We start from the raw sequence: 26,728 nt of genomic DNA, 5'->3' as shown, positions 1-26,728 counted from the left end.
TTTTTCGATGTTAATAATATAGTATTGCAATTTTCAATTATTCTCTTTTTTTGGTTGGGTAAAATAATTTGCAATTGTTCTCACTGCCCATAAAAACTGAATAAATTCCAATGGGCCCACCAAGAGGTTTGTTCGATAGATCTAATCTGAGAATTGGGTCCCAAGACCACTTACTTCGCCGGCCCATTACCACCGTCCATTACAGTTGGGTTACTCATTTAATTTAATTCAAATTACGTGTTTAATAAGAGGTGGACACGTGGGTGATAAGTAGCTGATGGGTATTACAGTCAATTCGTTCTAGAATGTCGGCGAACGAGAGGTTGAGTTTCTGACGGCGAACAGGATTTGAATTTCTCTTGGTACGGTTTGGTACTGCAATGATTGGTCAAGATTCAATAAGAGCCTTACATCTTACAGATGCTCTTATCTACCGTCAGATTGGCATGTCTCTACACGATGAATACATGAATCCAAACTGATTCTTTGCTAACGTCGAAAGATGCCCACTTACGCGGAGCGTCTTTTATTTTATCAACGAACGACTGCAGGCTTTTTCGGTTAAATATAAATAAATAAAGTAATGTAAATCTTACTTGGGGTACTTATGTAATTTAGGTAGTCAATTATTCCTGATTTTCCTTCATCTCCTTCTCCGGACAGGCAAAAGCCGGTATTGTAACCGGTAAAACCGGCGAAGTTTTCGCGGTGAGTCGCGAAGAAATGAGTGTTTCCTCTCACTGCTGCGTCGTTTTCCTTCGTTCTCTCTCCTCCGTTTAGGAAAATAGAATATAGATTTTCTGTATAGACCATCGATCTCAAACCCTAAAAAATCTCAAAAATACCTGTAATTCATGCATTTGGTGGATCTTCGTTGCTGTTCGTCATTTCTTTTGGAGGATTTCTTCAGCTTCAGCTAGATATCAGGGGTTGAATTGCTTACGAATCAGGTCTCAGCTGAGTCTTTTTCTACCCTATGACTTCATTAATTTAATTCGTCGCTTCTGGTATCTACGCGCTATATCTTCGGATCGGCCCTTAAATCTATGAGTTCGATGTGGATTTGCACTTTTGAGTTGAATTTTCGTCTAAACTACTAAAATCCGTGTTAATTTTGTTGTTTTTGTTGATGTTGTGGATTTTGATATCCAAAGAGGCATGTTCATTTGAAGATTCTTCTTGTTTCGCTTATTCTCTGCTCATTTTTTGGGGGCTTTAAATATTATCAGGTAGAATTTGAGGAATCTCTGGAAAAATGGCAAGTCGGTTGAAGGAAGACGAGAAAAATGAGAAGATCATACGGGGTCTCCTGAAACTTCCTGCGAATAGGAGATGTATCAACTGTAACAGTTTGGTATGCATTATCAATATCTGCTTCTTTCTTTTGTTGTTCCTTATATTCTTTTCTTAATTCTTAATTTTGGTTTTCGGGAAAGAGATCTACAGTCAAAGTGAAGCCTACATGCAATGTATTACAAATTCCGTTGGTATTTTATGTATTAAATTTAACTTAACGAATTAAGAAGGAGAAGGTGAGGTAATCAGGAGTCGGGACAGCAAGAATATCGGAGCTTTTGAAATACGGAAAGTTTCTGTAATCAATAATACCTTTACCCTCCTCAGGCATTTGACACTAATTGTGACGATGGTCAAATTTTGGTTGGTTTGGTGTTCTTTTGTTGGGTGGGGAAGGAAGAAGACATTTCTGCAACTTATAAAGGCTGGAGAGAACGATTACCTCGATGTTTTCCTGTTACTTCTGTTTATGGTGGCATACTTGATTTCGAGGGTCAATGTTTAAGCAGTCCTGGGTTCAGTATTCAGTTGAAGAATTATTTAGCTAGTGCTCATCATAACTTGAAAAGCCACCTTGGGGTGTAGTACTCTTGCTTTAATAATTCTTTTAATTTTTTGCTACTCAGGGACCTCAATATGTTTGCACCAACTTCTGGACATTTGTTTGTACAACCTGTGGTGGAATACAGTAAGTGCTTTAATCATCTGTATGCAACAAAGCGTTGGTTATTATCTTTCTCTTTCTGTTATATTTTCAACATTTTTCGTAATGTAATTGGGCATCTAGTGTGTTATGAGTAATGACATTCTGTTCGAGATTGTAAGCATGAGAAATTATTGCTGTTCAGGGGCAGAAAATCTTGATAAATAGGGCAACTACATTCAATTATTAATTTTAAGGAGAACCTGGTCTGAAGCAGTAGGCCACAAAATAGATAATCTCCCCGTATAAGATAAAGTTGGCAAACTACCCTAAAGTGATGAATTATGTCCTTTCTGACATGCCCCTGCACTACTGTTGCCTGTCTGACCAGAAAATCCTTTCTGTAGTTTTGATTTCCTATTTACGAATGGTTGTTGTGCTGACTAACTTTTATTATCTGTGTTGGAAAACAATTACAGTCGGGAATTCACGCACCGTGTAAAATCAGTATCAATGGCTAAATTTACTTCACAAGAAGTTAGTGCTCTTCAAGGAGGGGGAAATGAGGTACAGTAGAGAACATATTGAAAGATTGATTTGGTTCCCCCTGCCCCTTCTTTTGGATTGCTAATCCTAAATATGACAGGATGTTGATCCTTAAGTAATTATCCGTATCTCTCGTTTTCTGAATTTAATTTCTTTTGGGGGTTCTCACAGTGTGCTAGGGAAATTTACTTCAAAGAATGGGATTCTCAGCGTCATTCCCAACCAGATGGCAGGTTATTACGTTGTCATTATTTTTATTATTTTTGCATTGTCAGCAATAGATGAAATTCTGATTTGAAGTTTCACTTCCAGTAATGTTGAGAGACTCAGGGACTTCATTAAGCATGTTTATGTGGATAGAAGATATACTGGTGATCGAAATATTGACAAGCCTCCTAGGGTGAAAATGGTAAGCCGAGTTCAGCCTCTCCTTTTCCGTAAATAATGTAAACAGACAACTTTAAGTAAAGTACATGAATGATGAGTATGTTATGAGCCTTCCCAAAGCCCACAGTGGTGGTAGACTTGTTCATTGTGATTGCACCTCCTTTCCCCCCACCAAAAGAAGAAAAAAAGAGAGAGGATGGAACCAACTCCATTTTTGTACTTCTGTTTGTAAGTTTGAGCTCATGGTTGAGGCTTTTTCCCCTACCTGTTTGGTCTGAAACTTGTGAGGTTCTACTGCATGGACTCACCAGTGTTTACTTGTGACAAATTGTGGTGGATACCAACTGTCATGAAGAATTATTATGAATACCTTAAAGTTTTATTTATAAGATGTCCTTAGTATATTATTGGCTTGGTCATTCTGATGATAACCCAGAAAATGGTCTTGATTGGCTGCTATATCCAACAAATTTAGTGTTTCTGGTAATTAATGTGGTCATGATGTAAGCAGTTGAAACTTCTGAACTTTTCATTCATCAACTGTTGCTTTGTGCAATCAGCAGGGTGATAGGGAGGATTCTATTGAAAACAGAAGGTTTGACACATATCGTGGGGGTTCTCGTAGTCCACCTTATGAGGATGCTTATGAGCGTCGAAATGAAAGACATGCTTCTGGTGGTAGAAGTGATGACAGAAACTTCAGATACAGTAATGATGAAAGGAGAAGTCCTGGATATGATCAGCAAAGTCAAAGGCAAGCCAAGAGAAGTCCTGCTCGTTTTGAAGTGGTTGATGATAGGTTTCGAGATGATAGGCCTCCAAATGGCCGGCGATTTGAAGACCGCAGGTCCTCTGATGGAGATTCCAGGCTGGAGAGCAAGTCACCGAACCATCAAAAGGACTTAGATGCATCCAGTCCTCCAATGGTACGTCCTGTCAGAGATATCTTGGGGGAGGATGTTCCTCCTCTTCGGGTTGGTGAACCTCCTAAAGAAAATAATAAGAAGGCTGTGGATGGCTCAGCACATACGCAGGTGAAGTTCTTCTGAATGTGAAATTTGACTTGTTGCTGCTACCATTTCCTTGGCCAGAAAAAACACAGTTTGACACAAATAATATAGTTGGATGTTCTTCACCAGTTCTATTGTTCTTGTAGTAAATATTGGTTTTCATGAAAGTGCAGATGCATAAAATTCAGGGATACTGAGATAGTGTGCCTTTGCATGAAGTCCACATTTCGTTTTGTCTTTTAGATAAGATGGCTACTGTTGTAATTTCTTGTTGTGTTTGCATAAAATCTAGCTTTCCTCATAATCATGATAATCTGAGACCCTAGTTGCTTATCCATTTAGCTTGATCTGAGGTCTCTTTAAAAGTTTGCATTATGTGAAAATCACGAATAATCTGATCTTAAGCATAATGGGCTGGTTCGGCAAGGTCTGTGTGCCAACACCCCCCCTTCCTGTTTCGCTTTGGAGTTTATTGATTCTGAGATATTTTGTGAATAACTAAATAGACTCCTCTTTTGTTATTCAACTTGCTTAGACTATTAGACTTGATTAAGCAGTGAGACCCTGATTTTTGCACAGTTAAAACTGCCTGGTGGTGTGTATTGATAGTGGCAATGTTTTCACATTTGACAGACATATGACCTAGGTGTATTCTTAATTGGTATTGACTAGCCTGATTTTGGTTTATGATTAGCTTGCTGGATTTATTTTCTCTAGAAGTTTTGAAATAAATGTCACAGACTTGGGTACATGCTTTCCTTCTCATGATCAAGTTTTCCTTTGCTGGAAGGCGAGATTCAGTTGCTTAGTTTTTCTATGTTTTTGAAATTTAAAAGCTGTGTTCTGCTCTTGTTTCAATCTCCAGTCTTGTTTCAGAAACAGTAAACTGTGGATGTTCTCCAAAGATTGGTATGATAATTTACCTGAAATGAATAACATGACACGGCAATTTTTTCACCAGTAAAAGTGAAGGAGAAATGATATAAAATGCATAGAGTATGCAATGAATTTTTCGATTCCCTAATGGTCTTGTGGAGTATTTAAACCAGTTCTTTTTCAGTTAATCTAATGTATCATTAACTTTTTGGGCCAAAAGAAATTGTTGCATGCTAGGCACCCCCCTAGTATTCAGTAGGCAACTTGATTCTCTGTGAAGGACGAATTGTAAACCACCCTCCGTTTACACTGTTTGCTGGAGGACAGATTGGATTCGTCCGTCACTTGACATTGCAAGAATAAAGAAAGGCAGATAGAAGACAGATGAAAGATGTGATTGGTGATTTGCAGGCTGGTTGATCTACATTTTGGCCTTATGGGAGATCCCTAAGCTCCTAAATCGGGGTGGTAGCAAAGGTTTCAATAGTAGAAAAAGGGTTGAAGAGGTTGCTCTTTAGCTGAACAAGGTGTGTGGGGCTTTATCCCTCTGGCTTTGAAGTGTCATGCAGGAAAGCCTTGTAGTATTTTAACCAATTAGTCTTTGAGGTGTATGATTCATTGGTTGAGGGGAGGGTTCTGTGGAATGTGTTTATTTTCAGGTTTTGTTTGGGATTTTGAATGAGATGTTTTGGCAACTACCATGGGCTTGCTTGCAGTATCTCTTAGTTCCTACACTAATGCCATTTTACTGGTCACTGGATTTGAACTGATTGTAAATCTTCTTCCTGCTCTAACTCTCTATGTATCTCACCATTCTTGTTGCATCTTCTTTTTCTCTTTTGCTTCTTTAGAAGAATGAGATTTTTTGGCAACTACCATGGGCCTGCTTGCAGGATCTCTTAGTTCCTACACCAATGCCAATTTACTGGTCACTGGATTGAACTGATTGTAAATCTTCTTCCTGTTCTAATGCTCTATGTATCACACCATTCTTGTTGCATCTTCTTTTTCTCTTTTGCTTCTTTTACTTTGTTCCCTGGAAATTGTGGGCTGAGCTATTCAGATAGTCAAACTCCAACAGCAATAGAAGCTATCCTGGAGTCCTTTGTAGCACCTCTTTTCTGCTTACAAGGAAACCGTTAAACCTGCCTGTATTTATTGTTCAGGTCCTAGGGAAACCCCGGTTACATGTGGCCCCCACATGTATTTTGTAATGCCTCCCTTGGGTGGACTTGAATGTAGGACCCCGTGAATGAGGCAAATCATCCTAAACCAAGAAAGCAAACCCACCGGGGGAGGGGTTGTTATTTTATGTACCACTTAGGAGTTGCCTGGTTATCCTGGATCTTGTGGGCTGAAATTATTGTATGCTTAATCTGAGAATTTGATTTTCTTGGGCTTTATTTTTGAATTGAAAGTTTATTTAACCTTCTAAGGGTTCTTATTGCTGAGAACTGCATCTTCCAGCAGCTTGGTGTCCCTTGATGGAAAACCTGTGGAATCCCAAAATTTATATTCTATAGCACCTCTTTGCTGCTTACGAGGAAACTGCTAAACCTGCGTGGATTTATGGTTCAGGTCCCATGGAAACCCGGGTTACATGAGGCCCCCCCACATGTTTTGTAATGCCTCACTTGGGTGGACATGAACCTAGGACCCTGTGATCGAAACAAATCATTTAAACCAGGAAAGCAAACTACCCGGGGGGGGGGGGGTGTTATTTTATGTACCACTTAGGAGTTGCCTGGTTATCCTAGATCTTGTGGGCTGAAATTATTGTATGCTCGATCTGAGAATTTGATTTTCTTGGGCTTTATTATTGTGTTGAAAATTTATTTAACCTTCTAAGGGTTCTTACTGCAGAGAACTGCATCTTCCAGTAGCTTGGGGTCCCTTGATGGAAATCCTGTGGAACCCAAAATTTATATTCTGTAGCACCTCTTTTCTGCCTACAAGGAAACCGTTAAACCTGCCTAGACTTATGGTTCAGGTCCTAGGGAAACCGTGGTTACATGAGGCCCCCCACAGATGTTTTGTAAGGGTGGACCTGATCCTAGGACCCTGTGATCAAAGCAAATCATCCTAAACCAGGAAAGCAAACCCACTAGGGGGGGGGGTTAGTTTATGTACCGCTTAGGAGTTGCCTGGTTATCCTGGATCTTGTGGGCTGAAATTATTGTATGCTGGATCTAAGATTTTTGTGTTTCTTGGGCTTTATTATTGAATTGAAAGTTTAATTAACCCTTAAAGGGTTCTTACCGCAGAGAACTGCATCTTCCAGTAGCTTGGGGTCCCTTGATGGAAATCCGGTGGAACCCAAAAAGGAGATTTCTGGAAGCTTGATTGACTTCGATGCTGATCCTGCACCCCCTGTGGTTTCTGATGCACCACAAGCACAACCAACGCCAGCACCTGCAATTCAGTCAGCTCCACAGTCTGCAACCAGTTCATACCCTGACAACAACAATTGGGCTTCTTTTGCTTTTGGTACACAAGAAAAGGTATCTCAGGGTCCTTCAAATGTGAACACACTGGAATCTGTATTATCACAGTTGTCAGCTCCAGCAGCACCGCCTGTAAGCAATATGTCATCATTGCCTGTTAGTACTGGTTTTCCAGCAGCTGTACCTGTAAGCAATATCTCAATGTCCCCACCTAGTGTGGGTCTCACAGCTGCTACTCTAGGCATCTCATCATCACATGGTCATGGTGCTCCAGTGGTTGCACCAGCAGGTAACATATCAGTGTTTCCTGTCAGTGGCAGTGCTCCAATGGCTGCACATGGAGGCATGACATTCAATAGTGGTGATACCCTTGTAAAGGCTTCTGATGGGGGCATATGGGCAAATGGGCAGCAGCTTCAGCATTCTTTATTTACAAGCTCTGAAAGTCAATCTGCTGCACATCAGGCCAGTCGCCCAGCTGGCGGGTTTCTAAATAATCAAGTAAGAATGTTGCTTCTTTCTAATGTTATAGTAACCATCATGTCTTCTACAATAACATTAGTTTTATAAGTGGGGAAAGGGTTTTCTTTATGGATCACATGGAAGGCTGATGTGGCCATTCATGCTGCTGTATTGATAGGAGATGGTAGGATATTTGATGACTTGATGACTGTTCTGCCAAAACTTTAATTGGATCTTTCCTCTTGGATTGTTCATTCCCGAGAAATCTATTTCAATTTTGTTAATTTTTTTTGGGGCAACTTCTATTAATGTGGCAAGCCTTAATTGGGCTAAAAAGATGCGGGGCTATCTGTGTCCAAAATTCAACCACCGAGTGAGTTGCCTCGTAGCATTTCTCTGACCCAGATAGAGAGGCTTTCCCTAGGTGACCACTTGCAGAATCTGTGCTACTATTGATGTTGTTCCAGTTTGTGGTGTAAGTTGTTGGCTGAAACACATTTTTGCCTCCCTGCAGCTTACTTCAGCTAATGGAGCTCCAAATAACCAAGTAAGACATGTGCCAACTAGGTTTTTTTTCTTAGTTTATTTATTTTAAATTCTTCTCTCTGTTGTTATTTGTTACTATAGTGTCTTTTGGTCATAGATCTTGTATAAGCTGTATGCTGATGTAGTTTTATGCTGCAGCTCACTCCTTCAGTCAGTGGAAATCCAACTCAGGTAAGACTCATGACGTTGCCTTTTCTATTATTGTTGCTTGTTTTGTACCATTGGAGGTTGCTGAGTAACTTCATTCATTATGGGTATATCCATGCTGCAGCTCACTCCTTCAGTCAGTGAAGCTTCAAATAATCAAGTAAGAAACTTGACATGATTTGGTCTTTTTCGATTTTTATTGCTGTCATTATTGTGGTGGTTGTAATTTAAACTGTTGGTTTTGACAACCCCCCCCCCCCCCCCAAAACCCCCTTTTTAATAGCAATTGGGATATGCCATTGCACAAAATGTGCCTGGAACTGTGAGTACTCCAACACCTCAACCAACTCAATCAAAGCCTGTCCAAGATGCCAGTTCTGGAGTTCCATTACAACCTGCTCCTGTGGAAGCAAAACCTACTGGAAGAAAAGAGCTGCCACAGGTAGAGAGTTATCTTTTATGTTCTTTGGTTTTTGTTAGTCATAATTTTCTTTAAATTTGATATAATGACGCTAATTTCTTGCAGGACCTTTTCACTTCAACCTATTCATCAATCCCTACACTTCAAGGCTGGCAAACTCGTCCACATCATGGAATGGGATTTGGCATGCAATACCCTACTGCTATGGTATTTGATATTCAGATTGATTATTGTGTAAATAGTTGATTTTGTGTGATATCTGCACAACGATATTGTTTAGTTACTAATTTGAAATGTGGAATAATCTTTGACAGCCGATAGCAGCCTTTCCCAATTCAGCAAAATCAAGTAACCCGTTTGACCTCAGTACCGAGCCAAGTTTAGGTCAAGCTTCAGTGGTATGTCTTCAATGGTGTTCTGGGAATTTCTTTACTTGTTTGGAAAATGAACTAAGTTTTGTAGGCTGTTAATTTGATTGTGTTTGAAGGCGTGAATCAAGAAATCTTGTACAGATCTTTTGATAGGTTTTTTGTATTTTCACTTTATGATGCTTTTTAATTTTCCTGTCATAGGTTTTAGGATGCCATATAACAATTATATATATTTTTTAAGTGGAATGTCATATTAGCTTTGGAAAACCCTGACTAGCTGCCTACCATCATTGGAAAGGAAACAATGCTTAATAAGGCATTCAGATCAGTGGACTGTGTTCTGTAGAATCTCAGCCATCATAGAAATTCATTCATTATTTGAAGTCTTGGGGCTTCTCTAGGACCTTGGATATGATTAAAGAAGTCTGGATTTTATTTACCTTTCATGAACCACTGAGACAGGTCTCTCACCATTAGTTTCAAGTCCTTTTAGAAGGAAAATAAAATGGAGATAAGAACTAGAGAAGTGAGCAAAGACACTCATAGATTAGGACTGGTATCAAGTATGGGTTTGAATAGAGTTGAGTCATATGTGCCTGAGGCCCCGAAGCCCTTGTACTTGGATTTGTACGGTCTGACCCCTCATGTCCATGTCAAAGTTTTTGGTGTCCAACACTCACACCCTAATAACATAGAGCATCAGCTTGTGGGGTAGCTCTCAGCTGGTTGCTTTTCCAGTTTTGTCTATATAAATTTATGCACTTTTAATTGATCAGGGGAAGTTGAAAATTATATTTGGTGGAATTATTTGATGCATTTAAGCCCCTTAATCCTGAATATATTTTGAGGAAGAGAAATTATTTAGGTTTTCATATTATCTTTTACTTCTGTAGTTTCCTTCGATGGCATCAATGCAAGGAGCACTTCCAAACATGGTGAGACCTACAAACTTATTGCGTACTGCCAGTGTCGGTAATGTACCAGCACAATGGATGCATCCACAATCCCCATCTTATGCTTCAACTGTTCAACCGCAATCACCATCTTATGCGTCAGCCCTGCAACCTCAGTCACCGTCTTATGCGTCAGCCCTGCAACCTCAGTCACCGTCTTATGCATCTGCCTTGCGTCCTCAGTCACAATCTTATGCCTCTGCCCTGCCTCCAAGTAAAATGCCAACTCCTGTCTTTCTATTTTGTTTAACCCCACCCCATCTCTTTTTGTTCTTTTCATTTTTTTCCAATTCTCCTCCCGTGACACTTTTCCTTGCATTTGGTTTAATAATGACAGGTGCATACATGGGTCAACAGGCATCCAGCAATATGCTTCCCTTTGGGTATTTTCTTCAGCATTGTTATTCTATTTCCATAAATAAAATGATAAATTTCGCTAATAATGTTACCTTCAAGGCTTAACAATTCTTTGAATGATAATTGAGCTTCTTGCATGCAAAATGAAATGTTGTATATGCTTCTTGAAACATGAACATGCTAATGCTTGTGAGTACATGTGTGCATAGACATGTGCACCTGCCGAAGCAAATAGGGACTGCCCAAGATAATAATAGAATGGTTAAAGATACAGGGAGGGGCTAAAAGATTTTGGAACAAGGACTGTCGAGGGCTTCTTATTCAAGGGATGGATAAGGTAGAAATGTTGGTGGAGCTGGGTGAATTCCTTAGGTTTCACGTGGTCAAAATAATTTCATCCATTAAGGATAGAAGATAAAAAGCAAACGCAGAAAAGGTGATGCAGGAAAAGAACATGTTTATCACCAACTCTGATGAAACTCGCTGCTGATGTGTGGGGATCTCATTTTAGTTTTTGGGTAGGACTGGAGTTTTTTGAATAATTGTCGTTTTATGATAGAATTGAATGGGAGAGGAAAGTGGGAGCTGCCTATTTCCTCTTCTTTTGGGTGTTTTTTCTTGTCTGTTAATTACAGAGGCAAGTATGAAGTTTTAAGATGTATATGCTTAAGAAAATGTGGATTTGAAGAGAAAGAAAGGTATGAACTCAAGTCGGGGAACAGCCTCTTTGCTAACCGCTGGGGGGGTGGGGTATGGCTACATAAATTTTGATCTCTCCTGGAACCCAAAGGTATTGGGAGCCCTGTGGACTAGGTATGCCATTTTCTATACATATATAGCCTCTCAAGTTAACTATGGATCCTTTTCCTCTTTTCCCACTCCCAGGGATGCAGATACACACTGGATAAATCTCACTTTAATACTGACATTCTTTGAACACCTGATCTCTGCATTATAGGTGTAAGTGAAGCGCACCATTGTAGTTCAGAAAACCTTTTTGCCTAGATAAAAATCAATTTCCTGTTTGATAAAAAAACAACAGTTTACTGAAACCCGTGCTTTCTGCGAGGTCATAGTAACAGGTAATGGCAAATAAAATGTAAGAGTGGTGTGGTTAAACTTTCCTGCATTTTTTCTTATGTGATGTCCAACTTCAAGTAAGATCTGAAAATGATCACCTCACTGCCGTCACCTGCAAGTGATTCATCTGATAAATTTCTTGAGCCCAAGAAGTGGCTGAGGGTTGGTTTGCAAGGTGAATTACCACTTATATATTAGCCATCAGACTTTTTTCCCTTGTGAGTTGGTCAGTGTGTTCACTTACTTGCCCATGGGAGAAGCAACTGTTGAGTTGAGCTAGCTGGCTCACCCAAGGTTGATGTAATCACTATGGTTAGTTTTTAGGAATGACGGATACTGATTTTATACTTTAGAAGAAAAAAAGTTGATTATTAATGAGTAGTCTTTCCATGCGATCCCCATATAAAATTTATTCTTTCTGTTTGTTGTTGCAGTCACCAAGGAGCTGGGGGTGCTGGTAATGACGGAGCTGCTTTTGGGAACTTGAGTATGGATCAGCACCTTGCTGGCAGATATTCACTGCCTGCAACACCAAATTCTTTTTCTTCTGTTGGAGGAAATCCATTTGGATAGACATAAAAGACAGAGGGTTCTTGATGCCATTTAGAAAGCAGCATCTTGCTGTTGCAACCTTATTCACTTGGAAAGTTTTGATTTGTTCTGATTGAAGAACAACTTAAATGTTTGAGAATGGGAGTGGTATTGTCATGCATCTCTGAACAGTAAAAGGTTTAATATTTAGCAAGGCCACGCATTAAGATGAAGGTGAAGAATAGAAGAGCAGAGAAGAGAGGGAAAGATTGTCCAGAAAAGCAATGTGGTGGTTGGCATTTCTATGTGGGGACACCAGTTTACTATTATTTTTTTTAGTTTGTGTTTTATGTAAATCTAGTTATTATTTGATAATACGTTCCGTCAGGTGTTTGTATGTTTGCCGCTATGGCGATTGTATTTTATTTGCTTATTGCCCGTCAGGTTTTGTACTTCACAATCCCAATTTTTCTCTCCCCAGGCTTCCAAGAAATATGGAAAAATTAGGCCGGTTTCGCCATTTCTTCCGCAGTCACCCCTGTAACATTGTGTTCTTTGAGTCCTGTAAGATTTTTGGTAGTGTTTTGGAGTTTCCATTGCTGATGAAACAAATCTACAAATATGGTTTTGATGTTTGTTGGTGATTGTAGTGTTTCTGGCCTGTGTGCATCAAATGAAATTATGTCTTCCATTAGAACTGGCTGTAATTTGAATAATGAAGAAACTCATTGTGCCATTTATTCATTTTATTTATTTATTTTTTGGGGTGGCATGAAATTGAGTTGTATCTGCAGTAATTTACACGGCTGGATGATATTGTTGGCAAGAGTAATGTCAACTGCAAGTGTTGGCTATAAAAGAAAAAAAACTGTCTTAAATTGTATTTCATCTGAATGCTTCATGTTTTGGTGTTTCTCTTCGATGTATATTATTATGAGCCACCGCATAATTGTTCAGTATATGTGAGGGAAAAAAATCTCTCATGGTTCAGTAGACGTAGGGTGATGGAAAAAAGAAAAAGAAGAAAAAAAACCCTCATCAAAACACGACGCTTTGAAGCCATTTCCAAGTGAGCCATTTCCAAGTCATCACTAAACATACCGGACCAAGCAGAATAAATCTTCATAGAGAAATAACATAACCAGGAGAACAGTCCATGGAATATGAAAACTAAGGGAAAAGAGGATATTAAAAATGGTCAAAAAAAAAAAAAAACCCATTGATGAGATCTGAAACCCAATAAACCAAATGGATTGTGGATGCAAAAAATTTCTGTTGAGAAACTCACCCACCACAGCCAGGTGTGCGATCCGGGTTGAACACCGGATTAGTCAAGGCAAAGCCTTGGAAACCGGATTTGGCATCCAAATAAAAAATAAAAAAATAAACCAAATGGATTGTTGTACAAGTCCACTCAGGAACTAAATAAGCATATTCCAATTCCTAGCGTTTTTCTGCTGGTGCACTTTTTAAGTCACAGTGATGTACCCTCCATTTCTGGAGAATATATCACAATGCAGCAAATATAATTAGATGAAATCAAAATGGAAAGGAAGAAAAAGCTCATTTAGGTCCCAAACTCATGGAGATTGTAAGGATGTCAGAACTCCATTAGTTGCCTTCGTCTTCTTGGGCATTTTGAAGGGCTTAGGTAAGTCTTCTTTGCTTCCATGGTGGCTTTGTTTTGTGCAGTACCTGACTAATATGACCGTTTCAAGTATCTTTATGAACTAGTTTATTTGCCAAAATGTTCTTGTGCCAAGTAAAACTTCCTCCGAAGATATAATCCAATTACCAGCTATCTGATAGAACGTGGTTCTTCCAATGCCTGTGTGATTGCATTGCATGCTCAACACATGTTTTCACTTAGTAACCCACTGACAATCTAATAATATATGGAATAGTTTTCTTTCACTCTGCTGTTTTATATAAATTCAAAATGAGTCATGCATACATTTACAGACTTCACACTTATTACCAGTACCATTCCTGAATCTCAGGAAAACAACTGAGATCAGTTTTCTACCATGACCTGCTAGTAGCACTCAGAAACGGGTGGACAAAGCAAATAAACGCAAGAATATTAAGAAAGAAAAGTCATGAAAAGAGAAACATAAACAGGAAAAGAAAAAAAAGGAGGAGAGATTTAAGTGAGAAGGGGCATGAGAAATAACCTGAGAAAAGGATAAAATCTATGAGTGGAGCAGATAATGAAAGGTAACAGTCACACAATAAACAGAGATTCGTACACCTTTATTAATAGACCACAACAGAGGTTTAGACAGTAGAATCCAGAAAGGAGCAGAAAATGAAAGGAACAGTCACAATAGAGAGAAAAATTTGTGAACCTTTATTAATAGACCACAAATGAGGTTTAGACAGCTTCGGTTTCGAATTTGGGTCAAGTCAGTTCCACCACAGACACAATGGCATCAACCAGAGTCCCCTCACAGTTGATTGCATCTAAAAAAATGTTTGATTAGTTCAGTAGTGAACACTAGCTCACTGCATATCCATGTCAATATCTCAATTAGTTGTCATAGGTTACAGTGCACTGAATCAACAATACGTGACTTAGAAACACTCACAGGAAGTTTGGGCCTCAACTTCCTTATGAAAACCAACATAGGACTATAAGGAATCTAACCCACTTATGTACAATAAAGGCGGAGAGAGGAATCTATCATGCATTAGGATCATAGAAAATTCTCAAGTGTATAACAGATAAGATTCCCAACTCAAGTAACTTGGCAGAATCTGTAAACATCAATTTCAGCATCAATAACTAGTCACGTGTAAGCACAAATTAACTTCTGTTGAGCCGGCCAGAGTCTGGTGCAAGCATCTGGTTCTTTACAGGTACAAGAAGGTGGGAGGCATTTCTTGACAGCCTCGAGGAATTGAGTATAGGTGCTTATTTGATTTGACTTTTCTGTACATCAGATAAATCTGTGTGAAGAAATAAAGAATTATAATGACATATTTTCTTACAATTCAAGTGTTTTCCATTGTCCGTCTGTTCTTCCATATCAGTGGGGCAACCAGCATCCATACTGCAGAAGATCAGATCTTTTTTTAGTTAGAATATTGGGTTCCACAATAATAACATCTGCAATTAATTGTCTTGATAAAATGGGCGTCGAATAAAAAGATATGAGTTTCAAATTTTAACATGAACCATGGAGACATATGGGGATGTAAATGACTAGAGAAAATTTGTCCTTAACAGAGTTCATGTGGATTTTCATAGAAGTGGCTAGGCAACCCATTTAACTAATTCTACCTAGTGGCATTGGGCAGACATAGGTAGACCTCAGCATGTCCTACCTGAATGTCAAGTTTCAAACTGAAATGGGTAAGAGATGCTGAGGTCTACCTATACACAGAATCCATGGATATGCATGGGAATGTAAGAGATCAAATTTTAAGTCTGAAATTGATCTAGACCAATCCCACCATAGCCAATTGATCTAGACCAATCCCACCACAGCCAATTGTCAGGATTTCCATGTGGCACGTCTAGATGACTTCCAGCAATTGTTTAAGTGATATCTAGTATTCAATAAAATGAAATTCAGATTTGAGCTTGGATCACGGGTTGCGGTATGACTAAGCTGACAGGAGTTCAGCAGTATATATTTGGTTTGATTGAGTTCCTTCACAATTCCTATGCATGGTGATCTCTAGGAAAATCATGTTTGAAAAGTTGTCATGTGCTTACAGTAAACACAAACTGCTAGCCATTCATTGACAATTCTGACCCATGTACTGGTCCAACCTACATCAATCGTCCACCTGCAAAATTTAAAAATTGTTCAGTATGTTTCAAATGGGGGGAAGGTCTATCTTGGAATTTTTATATATGGGGATCATTAAAGCAAACATTGTAAAAGTTCAAAAGTTGTATGTGGAAGGAAATGCCTAACATGGTGGATCCAAGATCTAAAGGATCTAACACCAATGTTATAGGTTACAGTCAGCTGATAAAGTATATTTAGATTGTTCAAAGTTGGTTAAAAACATCCCCTGTGTCTTAGAGGTCAATGACAAATCTGGACACGGTTTTAACCCATACTTATTGTTACAATTATGTAATGGTATGAGCCGTTCCTTATTTCTGGGACCCACCAAAGTCTGATTGATGTTAGCACTGCAAGGTTCATGAACAAGATCCTTTGGTTTAATATATTTTGAGCTCATAAGATGTGAAATGGTAGAAGAATGACAACAGAATAGGCTATTCAATCCTATTTGGCTCATGCCAATGTTTCTGCATCTGTCCCATTCCCACCTCATTGAGACACCACTATGCTGTAAGCAGAGGTTTAAAGAAATTTGATACGTGAGATATGCTCACTCATGATGAATACTCCAGGTAAATTCAGTCCTCATTCAACCAACAACCCTCCTTACCTTGCTATTGTATTTGGATTAAAATCAAGTTTTGAAACTTTGAGATGATCTAATAAACTGGAAACAAAACAATGGTATCACAAAGCATTCAACTTTCAGTAAATAACACATTAGAAGCAGCTACAACTGGATGAGAAATTAACTGAAATATGGATGCTTACTTTTTCATGGTGTGATGAGCATTCCAACTAATCAACAACATAGCAAAATACATGGCTCCCGTTGCAAAAACAAAATGGAAGAATGCGTAGCCATATGGAACATCGTCTTCAGCTTCTGTTTCATCCTTCCTGAACTGCACCCATTTTTTGTAAGACACAGTTTGGGTGGAATTTGTTATCAGCTAAAAAGTAGTTCAATGGGCGGGATTAACCTGGAAAGATTTTGAATCTATGCCTGTTGAAAATGTTGCTATTACCATTGCAATTAGAGCAATAATAAAACTCTGCACAGTATGGAATTCAATTATCAGACTATGACAGCAAGGAAAAATGCATGGCTGGACCTTGAAAAATGTGAATGAAGGCTCATGCAACTATGAAATTGGCCTGCACAGTCAAGGCCTTTGCCCTGTGAAGCAAGTAAGCTATAGTTTCTGACTCTAATTGATGGATCATGAGTATCTTTTCCAGTTCCCAACTATTTGGGATTGGCTACCCACATCCATTTCTAGCAGTCCAATTAAATCAGTCATGAGAATTGACTGTGATAACTATAGAAGAGGAATTCCTTTAACTGAAAAGGCCTGGAAGAGAAAGATGCTTTTTGTTCTATTAATTTTCTTTTATGCAGAAAATACCACCAATCACTTTAAAAGATCTAACATATTAATTTGTTTAAAACATTTGAGCAGATTGAAATATTACTATGATTGTAAGCCAGTCAGCCCTTGTTGCTACTTCTGAACTCTTGTTGCAATTCTCTGTGGGCGGTTCACTGTTGACAGGGCAAGAACTAGAGATTAAAACTGAATTACAGCTAACACAACAGAGAAATAATAAAAAAAATTGTGCGAAATATTTCTACCTGTTAATATCACCATAAAACTAAAAGCTCATGAATAAGATGCCATGCAGGAATCTGAATGGAAATCTTTTTGAAGAAAGACAAAGTGAAAAAGCATGGAGAAACTCAACTATTGGACGTTTTCTTGTATCAGGATTCCAGTTCTCTCTCTATTCCAACCCTCCCCCCCCCCCCCCCCAAAAAAAAACACACACACACACGTGCACATAATATGAAATTATTTCAGAAATTGTTTAATAATACCTCCTAATGGCACACCAGCAAATGAAGACAACGTAAAGCCCCATAAGGCCAGGAGTCAAGAAGCCAGCATTTACCTGTTCTAACAAGAAGCTAGCAATTGTTTAAAACAATGTGAGACAAAAAAAAATAGGTGGAAACTAATATATTAAATGGAATACTCTAACTTACTTTTGGATGGATAGAGACACAGGTCATCAGTTGCAGCAGTATGAGTGTCCAAGTGATGAAGAAGATGTTAGCTAGGCAAGATAGCTGACTTGCATACCATATGTACATCAGGATGATCCCCACGAAGCAAAAAACATAAGCAGCACTTGACAGCAATATCACATGGATGCGGCTGCAGTTGATTTTTCAAGTGGATTAGTATTGATTAGAGATGTGTAACAAAAGATTGATCTTCATTGTCATTTTCTCTGGGGTGTCTAAATGCATTTTGGACACCGATATGGGTTAATACTGTTGGACTCTTCATGGATTTTGGTAGGACCTACTGGATATTGATTACCTACTGGAATCTAATCATCATGGATAAATGGCTATCTCTGCACGTCAAGTCTTCAGGATTACAAACAGAAATATGTCCATGCCTTTGTTATGAAGCATCAAGTTTCTGTTGAATTGCAAGTTAAATATCTTAATGCCAGGAAAAAAACATGTGACTTTTTTTCTTTTTTTGGGTCAATGCTACCCATTTGCCAAATGGGATTTCAACTACCAAATACAAGAGATTTCTAACCCCTATTGAGGGATGGGAGGGGAAGTGAGGGGGTGCCTAATGGCACAAATGTGAAACAATGGTGTTTCTTCCACAACCTCACTGGGGAAATGCACTCAAGTGGCATGCCAACAACCGCGCAGCTGTTCTCAAAGAACTCAGATAACACCGAAACGTTTCTAAGATTTCATTTCTATACAAGTCTATAAAAGGCATATATTTCAAAGATTGCTATTCATGGGCAGAATTACTGGGTCTCCATTGGTCGCAAGTAAAAGAGAAGAAAATTAGACCAATTCTGAAAAACAAGATGAACTTTTGTAAGTATGATGTAAAGCTGCCTTTAACTCTTACTAAATATGACAATCATACTCTCAACCGAAATTTTTATTCTAGTTCCATGCTAATATTTGGTGTTGAAAGAACATTACCATCTGTCTGCATTTTTCTCTGAGTGGCAGCAGTCAGTCAGCCATTTTATGAAACTGATCACACTAATGAGTTGAATCAGGAGGAAGACCCTAATAATAATTTGAGAAAAATTAGAAGAACTGCCTAACAATAAATTTTATGAAATTTCTTCAGTTTCCATGAGAGTTGGTTTTCTAGACCTTTTTTTTTTTTTTTTTTTTGGGGGGGGGGGGGGGGTAGTAGTGGGCATGGGCGTGGGTGGGGAACAAGAGTTATTGGATTTGGAAGAATAGAAGCAAGAACAAGAGGAAAGTCTGCATTTACCCGGCGCCAAAATGTGCAATCTCACCTGCAAGAGAACTATTGCTTTAGCAATTGCTATAGACTAACCCGTTAACAGGGGAAATATAAACACAACAACAGATATAGGATGATGGACAGGCATAATTACACTAACCATAGAGCTCAATAAATGATGAGGGAACAAAAAATGGAAGCACTAGCAATGCAATCCACATAACAATCTTGGCAGACCACCAACTAGAATGCCATGTATCTCTACGCTCATTCAACTTGGATGCGCCAGCTGTTGAAAGACACATTATGAAATAGAACGTCTGCTCAAAAACTTAAGGATCACTCAGAGAAACAGAATTGAAGAAATCACCAACAAGCAAGGGGATTAGTTGTAGAAAAGCTGTAATTTTCAGTTTGGACTGAAACACTTGCTGTCTTACAAATACAGACAAGGGTAAGCTGGTCAACAAAATTGGATGGGGGGAAAGAGCCACAGGACATTAGGGTCCAATAAGTGAGTAAATTTAGTCTCCAATACATTGTTGCATGACTGTTTTACTTTGTTGTCGAGGCATCTTACAGTTCAAGGTTGACTAAATAGAACGGTTTTGAAGCTCAGATTCATTCTCCCCTGAGATGGAGTTACAGTCCAGTCAAAAGAATGGTCCTCACCAGGCCAAGTCCAGTACTCAACAATTGTAACTCCCAAACTAAAAACTCTTGCAATTGTCTGATGATACTCTATTGTACTTGAAAGGTTCAAAGCAAAAGAAATCTTAAGTAACTTAATTAGAAGCCTTTCAGTTGATACTGAAAAAGGTTTCTTCAGTACTCATTTTCAGTTCTGTAAACTAAGCGCATTTAAATATCGGCTTCAAACCGACAAAAATGGCTGATCCAGGTCTGGGAGAGAACCTTTTTTTCAAATTTTTGTAGTTTTCTGGGAAAAAAACAGGGTGTGGGAACTCGACCTCCAAATTTACTTCTAGTGGCATTTTGCAGATTTGGAATTTCTGTCAAATATAGTGGTACTTGACATGTTTTCCATATTGAATTTTCATAACGGCTTACGAATCTTTCCTACTTCATTGAGAGGATACAAAACAGCCCATGCTAATCCGCAGAACACCTTCGGTACCCAAGCAGAAGCGACCACCTTGGCATCCTTTTAGTCCTGCACGCAGACAAAACCATACGGGTTCAATAATCAAGGCTCCAGTTACTGCACTGGTTTGATGTTCCAGATAGTCCAAAGATTGCGCGAGAAACTTCTTGCAAAGACAAGGAATAAAGAAAGAAATTATTGATTTCTTACTCTCCATCTCCGTCAAGACGCTTTGACCGTAATCTCTTATCCCCCATGCCAGCAAGTTCGTGAGCAGAAAAATTAGACCATATACATACCGGGCCATCCAAGGATTGGGTCCCATGCAGAATTGGCTGCAACAAGAGTCCTCGATGAACTCATTGAACCTCTCGCTAGTACTACTGCTGCTTCTGCTGTCCATTTCGTTTATTTGTTTCTTCCTCTCGTCCTCTGTACTGGTAATGCTGTTTTATAAAGAGCCATGAACAGAACTAATATCTCATTCTAACTTTAACCCAAGAGTACTTTTATCTGCAACTGAGTATAAGAGGAAAAACTAGAAGTTGTTACAAATTTCACACGTTCCATATGAATTCACACAACCGTTTATTCTAAGGCAATAACCAATTGCAGAAATTTCAGTAATCTCTAATAATAGAAGAACCAGAGAAAGCATTTAGAGATCACACCATTCAAGAAATCATCCAACACAACGTCGAGATCCGTGCGATGCACGACAACATCAGAGAGCCATCACAGAACATGTGTGCAGCCTATACGTGTAAAACCGAACGATTTAGACGGTTTAAGTTGCATCTCAATCGATTGATGGGTCCGACAAGTTGAATCAAGGGATATGAAAGATACAATTTTTAAATCATGGCCCTACCCAGGAGATCGCTTTTATTGAACCTGATACCTAACTGCATATACTGATTGACATACGGATCAAGTATTTAACTACTACCAGGTGGTAGAGTACGTGAAGAATGGGAAAAGAGAGCTTTTCAGATCCTTGTGGAAGGGTACAAGCATCAGGAGTAGAAGAGTACAAGCATCAGGATTAGAAACTCACCAATGAGTAAAGCGATGAGAAGGTCTTGCTTGCTTCACCTTCAAGCCCCCACCCAGACTCCTTTCTCTCCCTTCAAGATATTTAAACTTTATTTTTCTTTAAGTGACTGAAGTACCCCTCCCATTGTAGTTTCTACGCTAAAACTCCAATTGAGCGAGATGCAGGAACATTAGTGGTCATTGATTCTCGGCTATTTGCTTACTGATTTTGCTTTTTCTGTTAACACTCACTTTATTCTAGCCAGTTCAATCCTAACCTCAAATCCAGCCCGTGAAGTTGATGTGATCTCGAGTAATGCTTATCTGAATCTTACAAATTTGAAATATGATGAACCAAAAATCTAAGGCAAAGCTCTTACTTCGCTTCCAAAATCTAAACAAGAAAAAGAATAATTATTCGCAGAGAACTCTAAGGGATTCAACATCTATCTAAAGTCCATTTCCTTATACTAGAGCTCCAGATACAGAGAAACTAAATGCTGAACAAGCAAAAGAAGAAAAAGAGAAGGCTAGACATCGATTTAAACTCGAAATAGTAATGGAAAATGCAATTAAAGAATATGGAAGACTCTTCCTGTAGAGACGTACCTGCAAGTGGTTAGCTTGAACGCTTCAATCTTCAGATCTATAAATGAACAGAGACTGATTCATCGCAAAGTTCTTCGATGATCTATAATGGCAAAACCTGAAGCTGAAATAGACAGAAAAGAGAATAGATAGATTGTTTAGAACGACTTTTCTATCCCTTTCTTTTTCTCTTGATTTGATTTCTATAACGAAACAACCACTTTTGGAAAATATTTATATATTTTTCTTCTCTTCTCTTTTCCCGCCGTTAGCTTTTCGGTTCCGCTCCAACTTCAAGAACTTGGACTAATGTCTAATGGAGTAAATGGAAATTGATCTTCTTCTTCTGGGAGCATCTTTATTACCGTATCGTGAAAGGAATAAAAACCAATTGCTTTTAATCTCCTGAAATCATCATCGCTTGTACGCTTTTAAGTTACAAAAATACCCCTCATCCAAGCAAAAGACAAAGATAACCCAAAAATGGTATTACTTTATCACATCATCACCGTCTGATCTTATCTTGATAAAGCTAGGGTGGGATTCATCTGGTGGGACCGGATACCGGCTATGATGGTGTAACGGTTGTTTCACAACAAAGTCAAATATCTAATCATTGTGTTAAAGTCTTAAGTAGCATAATTATTTCCTTTCGCCCTATTGTTCATAAACTAATTATGCGATTAATTATGGAGGCCTCATGCGGTTAGAGACACTTAAGACAGTTAATTTTGTAGCTCCTGAAATTGACAGCTGAATTAATTTAACCTTTGAAGCTCAGTAACCAAAGGAAAATGGGCCGTGGATCTGTTATTATAGTGTATTTATTACAGTTACAAGCCCAGAAAAAAGGTTATAATTAAAAGGCCCATTCTTTTTATATGAATCACTAGGCTATGGCCCACTTTAATATTTTCTTTTAATTATACGGGCCCACATGTGAGCCTATGTGGAAGTGAAGAATCTAGAGTGGAAAAGCTATAAGTGGAGGTGTGAAGCACTACATGGCTCATGGTAGTGTGCTTCAGTTTGAGCTTGTATGTGCGCTAGTGCAGTGGCACTAACAGATCTAACAGTGGGTGTTTCTTCTTTAGAAAATGGTTAGTATCTTATAGACGTACCTTAGGGTCTATTAAGTATTACCATTTTGCTGATAGAGTCAGAGCACGTAGTGGGGCCCTTGGAGGATGTTTTGTGACTCAGCATAGGACAGGCAACAACACTCATCATTCTTTTTTTTTTTTTTTTTTTTTTTTTTTTTTGGGTAATCAGCATATTTATTGAGGTGACAACACTAAGAGAATGAATTAGAAAGATTCACCGCTTCAATCAAAGGGTTCAACTTCAATGCATGCTGCGTGTTTAATGCACAACATTTAAGTCTGTCCCTCAATCTAGAGAGTTGAGATAGTAAATGTATAGCATTCAAGTTTACCCCGCAATCTAAGGAGTGGAGATGGGTTGTTCAATCATTTCTACACTAAACTGAACCCTCCAGATTAGGTGGTCAACCACCACCGGGGGTGGTGGTCTAGTGGTCACAAGCTCACTCTCAAGTGGTTTGATAAACCTCATGTTCCATGTTCAAATCCCCTCTGCTACTTTGTTTCTCTGCATTGGACAGTTGTGTGTTCTTTGGCCTAGGCATGAGTCATACCGGCTTCTATGGACTATACTAGGCCTCCGGTGGGGCTCCGTTATTACATCCCCTCTTTTATTTACAAAAAAAAAAAAGATTAGGTGGTCAGCCACATGGTGAGATTTCTTCGCCTCATCCATAGGGCATTTTATAGCAAATAGACATGTTATGATAATGAGATATACATACCTCACAATATGTAGTGAGCCCTAGACATCTTTGATTTATTCTGCTCAATCAAAGCTCTGCATATGTCTAGAGCCTTCTTAGTGCTGTGCACATACTGACTTGTCTGTCGGAGGTGGCCTCCCAAGCACTCATTTTCTACTGCTTTTGCTTTGCAAGCCCTTAATGGCTTGTAGGTGATTTAGTCATATTCAAAATCAACAGATCAATACATTTAATATTGTACCAAATTCATACTCATACCATGAATGACTACTGGATGGAAATGGGAAAAGAGTTTATAATTGGTAGTACAGATCTAAGAATACAATGATTAATCAACTTTAAAGTTGGGATTATATGCCTTAACTTGTCTTGTTGTGAATTTTAAGATATTTTTCTCTTGGAGACTTTCGTGGACATCTTTTGAAGCATTGGAGTGATTAGCGTGAGATAAGAGGTTACATTTCACTTTGGTCTATTTAAAGTTAAGCATGTTATCAAGCAAGTAACATGCTTGTTTTATTAATAATTGGATGTTGGAACTTGAAGGTATAGTTTAGCGAAAAGTGAAGGGGTGAACAAAAGATAAAAAAGCGTGTGAAACAATGCTCTTTCGTTCTTTGGTAGATTGTAACTGTGCTTGATAATCAAATATCCTAAAGTGCAAGTCATAATCACATTTCACTTTAGAAAATATGAGGTGTGCTTTTTGACTATAATCCACTTTAAAAGTGTTAATCCCTAGTTACCTACTCTTCAAATGAAAAATGGACAAGGATTAATATGTTAAATAGAATATAATTGTTGTCTACATCTCATTGTTATGGTCATTATCAATGTCATCAATCATCCAAGCATGTTAAATAATCGGGATCCGTTATTCATCGGGAGGGATCGGGGTAAAAGGGTAAATTCTCTCCGTATATTTGGGATCCTTTACCTGCAAGGTTGCAAAGTAGAAGATTTTACTTCTCTCACACCCCTTCAGGATGGGGTCCACTCATAATTTATCTTTTGCAATAGAAATATGTGAAGGGAACACAATCCTCTACCCACAAAGGTAACGATCCTAACTCTAGATTTATACCCTCCACTCTTTCATGGATAGAAGATTTGAACTTGCATATTAAGGCCTTTCAATAGGCTCTTACAAGCCCAAAAGGGATGGAACACAAATATATCATGGAATGGGAACAGGAATTTTATCAGGTTCACTCAATTCCCTTTCATGAAGGATTGTGCCATGTGGCATTAAGTCCCAATGGTTATCCAACAGATTGAGAGTTGAAATTAAATTCAAATTTATGGGTGAGTAATAATAATACATAATTTAGTTTTAAATTGGATTACCAACCTGGATAACCATTGGATTACTTAAATGCCACATGTGTAAAACCATTAGTTTATTCGTGGGCCAGAAAACACTTGAGGCCCAACTTGAGAGTTCATTTCCCCGATGAGGACTGTCCATTAGTCCCATCCAAAGATTGAGGTTACATTAGCCCAGTAATAAATGCTCTTCAGTAGGTCCTCAATTTTTGGATGTGACTAATGGACAAGTGTAAAGTCTAGTTTATTCGTGGGCCAGAAAACACTTGAGGCCCAACTTGAGATTTTGATGACTTGGGCTCATCCAAAATTTACAACCCAGTAAGCTCTTCAGTAGCCTCGGGTTTGAAGTTGGAACATGTGAATTTGTTCATGGGCCGGAAAACAATTGAGGCCCAACTTGTGAGTTGGGCTTATCCAAAATTCAACAGTAAAATGTCCCCAAGCCTCACCAAGAAAGAAATTCAGTACTGGGTTAAGGTTCTGCACCTATAAAAGCAAGCCTCAAAGGGTTCATAAGATCAAACACATTGACCTGAGAGCTATAGGAAATAGAAATCAGGAGAGGTTGAGATGGAGAGAAGAAACAGTGGAAAGGCAGTTCTAGTGCTGATGATGGTGATGGTTTTGGGGTTCCTGACAACAGAGACCTCAGCAGGTTTCAGCAGTTGCTATGGCCCATGTTTTATTATGTGTATGTTGAACCCAAATGAGACTGTTTGCACTTGTACCTTACGTTGCCTGAAGGACTGCTTGATCCCTTCTACTTCTTCAATGGCTTCATCCCTTCACAATGTTACTTCCTCTTCTCCACTCACTGAGCAATACTGTAACCTTGGTTGTGCTCTATCTTCCTGTGCCTCTCTCAGCACCAGAAAGAACCCAGGTAATATATATGTATCTCTATCTCTCTGTCTCTATATCTCTCTGCATAAACTGAAATGTATGGAATTCATTTGCAGGTGTGAAAGAAGTGGGAAGTTGTGTAAGCTCTTGCTCCCAGATTTGCACCAAGAAAAACTAGGACCCAAGTGGCTATTTTTCTTTCTTGCTTTCATTCCACTGCAACTGTATCTGATTTGTTCTGTGTTTTCTGATAAAGATGGTATCTGAATGTAATCTGCCTCGTTCAAATAATTGCATTTACATTTTCTACAGCACTGTATCAGTAAGCCGGCTTTAACAGACACTCCATTAAAATGTTCCATTAACGAGTGTGATGTGATGATCGAGTGCTTCAAAAGAGAGAGAGAGATCACGGGTAGCTAACATTAAAGTGGGACCACCATTAACATGATTTTCCTAGTAGTTCACGAGTCAATAGACGACAACCCGTGAGTGAAGTACCAGCTCAAGTTGACCAGAGGAATTATTAGTAAATGTGGAATGGCTGTAACGCTGTTATTTTATTCCATATTTGAAAAGATTGGAGTGAGTCAGGAATCGTTGGACAGGCACATGTGTGCTTTAATTCTCAGTTATAAGTTGTTGCCCAGAATGATGTCTTTCATAAGAATTCAGTTTCTCCAGGCACCATTCCGACACTGAACCATCAAAGATTAGGAAGTTTCGCGTTGTACTATTCCACCATGAATTCATCCATCTTGAACTTCAAAGAAAGATGTAGAGAGCATTTCCCTAGTAACTTATGCAAGTAAACCTCATACATCATGTATGGGAAATAGA

The 26,728-nt window shown here is 38.7% G+C and overlaps 3 protein-coding genes across 7 annotated transcripts; 2 read left to right on the top strand and 1 right to left on the bottom strand.

Annotated features, from left to right (window-relative positions):
• The first annotated feature begins 662 nt into the window (after positions 1-662).
• On the top strand, positions 663-12,522 carry NIG (NSP (nuclear shuttle protein)-interacting GTPase). 2 transcript variants are annotated; one of them, XM_089145188.1, is made up of 17 exons: positions 663-950; positions 1,230-1,354; positions 1,923-1,984; positions 2,419-2,506; positions 2,657-2,718; positions 2,798-2,894; positions 3,436-3,906; positions 7,023-7,703; positions 8,179-8,211; positions 8,349-8,381; positions 8,482-8,517; positions 8,641-8,799; positions 8,884-8,985; positions 9,093-9,176; positions 10,043-10,316; positions 10,440-10,485; positions 11,974-12,522. In XM_089145188.1, exons 2-17 carry the CDS (start codon positions 1,256-1,258, stop codon positions 12,110-12,112), a joined length of 2,466 nt encoding a protein of 821 aa, XP_089001314.1. In that variant the 5' UTR covers positions 663-950; positions 1,230-1,255; the 3' UTR covers positions 12,113-12,522. The 2 variants fall into 2 exon arrangements, with proteins under 2 accessions (XP_089001314.1, XP_089001313.1); XM_089145187.1 differs by having other exon boundaries at positions 3,433-3,906.
• Positions 12,523-14,238: 1,716 nt separating this feature from the next.
• Positions 14,239-22,192, bottom strand: LOC149024994 (uncharacterized). Of its 4 annotated transcripts, none has more exons than XM_089145183.1 (13): positions 21,928-22,192; positions 20,494-20,802; positions 20,279-20,352; positions 19,339-19,498; positions 19,206-19,230; positions 18,902-18,991; positions 17,921-18,092; positions 17,753-17,826; positions 17,350-17,419; positions 16,857-16,928; positions 16,645-16,778; positions 15,792-15,865; positions 14,239-15,123 (listed from the first exon to the last, which is right to left on the bottom strand). In XM_089145183.1, the coding sequence occupies exons 2-13, from the start codon at positions 20,684-20,686 to the stop codon at positions 15,065-15,067; spliced, it is 1,197 nt and encodes a 398-aa protein (XP_089001309.1). In that variant the 5' UTR covers positions 20,687-20,802; positions 21,928-22,192; the 3' UTR covers positions 14,239-15,064. The 4 variants fall into 4 exon arrangements, with proteins under 4 accessions (XP_089001309.1, XP_089001311.1, XP_089001312.1 ...); XM_089145185.1 differs by having other exon boundaries at positions 20,494-20,796; XM_089145186.1 differs by having other exon boundaries at positions 20,494-20,715.
• A 3,412-nt stretch (positions 22,193-25,604) lies between these two features.
• LOC149024993 (thionin-like protein 2) lies at positions 25,605-26,232 on the top strand. Its single transcript, XM_089145182.1, has 2 exons — positions 25,605-25,928; positions 26,005-26,232. The coding sequence occupies exons 1-2, from the start codon at positions 25,616-25,618 to the stop codon at positions 26,064-26,066; spliced, it is 375 nt and encodes a 124-aa protein (XP_089001308.1). The 5' UTR covers positions 25,605-25,615; the 3' UTR covers positions 26,067-26,232.
• Positions 26,233-26,728: the final 496 nt, after the last annotated feature.

Source organism: Hakea prostrata, chromosome 2 (genome assembly GCF_041222555.1).
Source record: "Hakea prostrata isolate BN-2017 chromosome 2, UWA_Hpros_2, whole genome shotgun sequence".
NCBI lineage: Eukaryota > Viridiplantae > Streptophyta > Magnoliopsida > Proteales > Proteaceae > Hakea > Hakea prostrata.
Note: the sequence above shows the minus strand (reverse complement) of the source record. Positions and strands in the feature narration are given on the sequence as shown.

Bases quoted from the DNA above. Each gene is read 5' to 3' on its own strand.
- LOC149024994 (XM_089145183.1), bottom strand. From the start codon at position 20,686: ATGGACAGCAGAAGCAGCAGTAGTACTAGCGAGAGGTTCAATGAGTTC. The intron at 18,992-19,205 runs GTAAATGCAGAC...AATTATTATTAG, and splicing joins ATTGCACATTTTGGCGCCGG to GGTCTTCCTCCTGATTCAAC. The intron at 17,420-17,752 runs GTATTATTAAAC...CCCTGTCAACAG, and splicing joins TGCTGGTGTGCCATTAGGAG to TGAACCGCCCACAGAGAATT.
- LOC149024993 (XM_089145182.1), top strand. From the start codon at position 25,616: ATGGAGAGAAGAAACAGTGGAAAGGCAGTTCTAGTGCTGATGATGGTG. The intron at 25,929-26,004 runs GTAATATATATG...ATTCATTTGCAG, and splicing joins CAGCACCAGAAAGAACCCAG to GTGTGAAAGAAGTGGGAAGT.
- NIG (XM_089145187.1), top strand. From the start codon at position 1,256: ATGGCAAGTCGGTTGAAGGAAGACGAGAAAAATGAGAAGATCATACGG. The intron at 8,382-8,481 runs GTAAGACTCATG...TCCATGCTGCAG, and splicing joins TCAGTGGAAATCCAACTCAG to CTCACTCCTTCAGTCAGTGA. The intron at 8,986-9,092 runs GTATTTGATATT...AATCTTTGACAG, and splicing joins TGCAATACCCTACTGCTATG to CCGATAGCAGCCTTTCCCAA.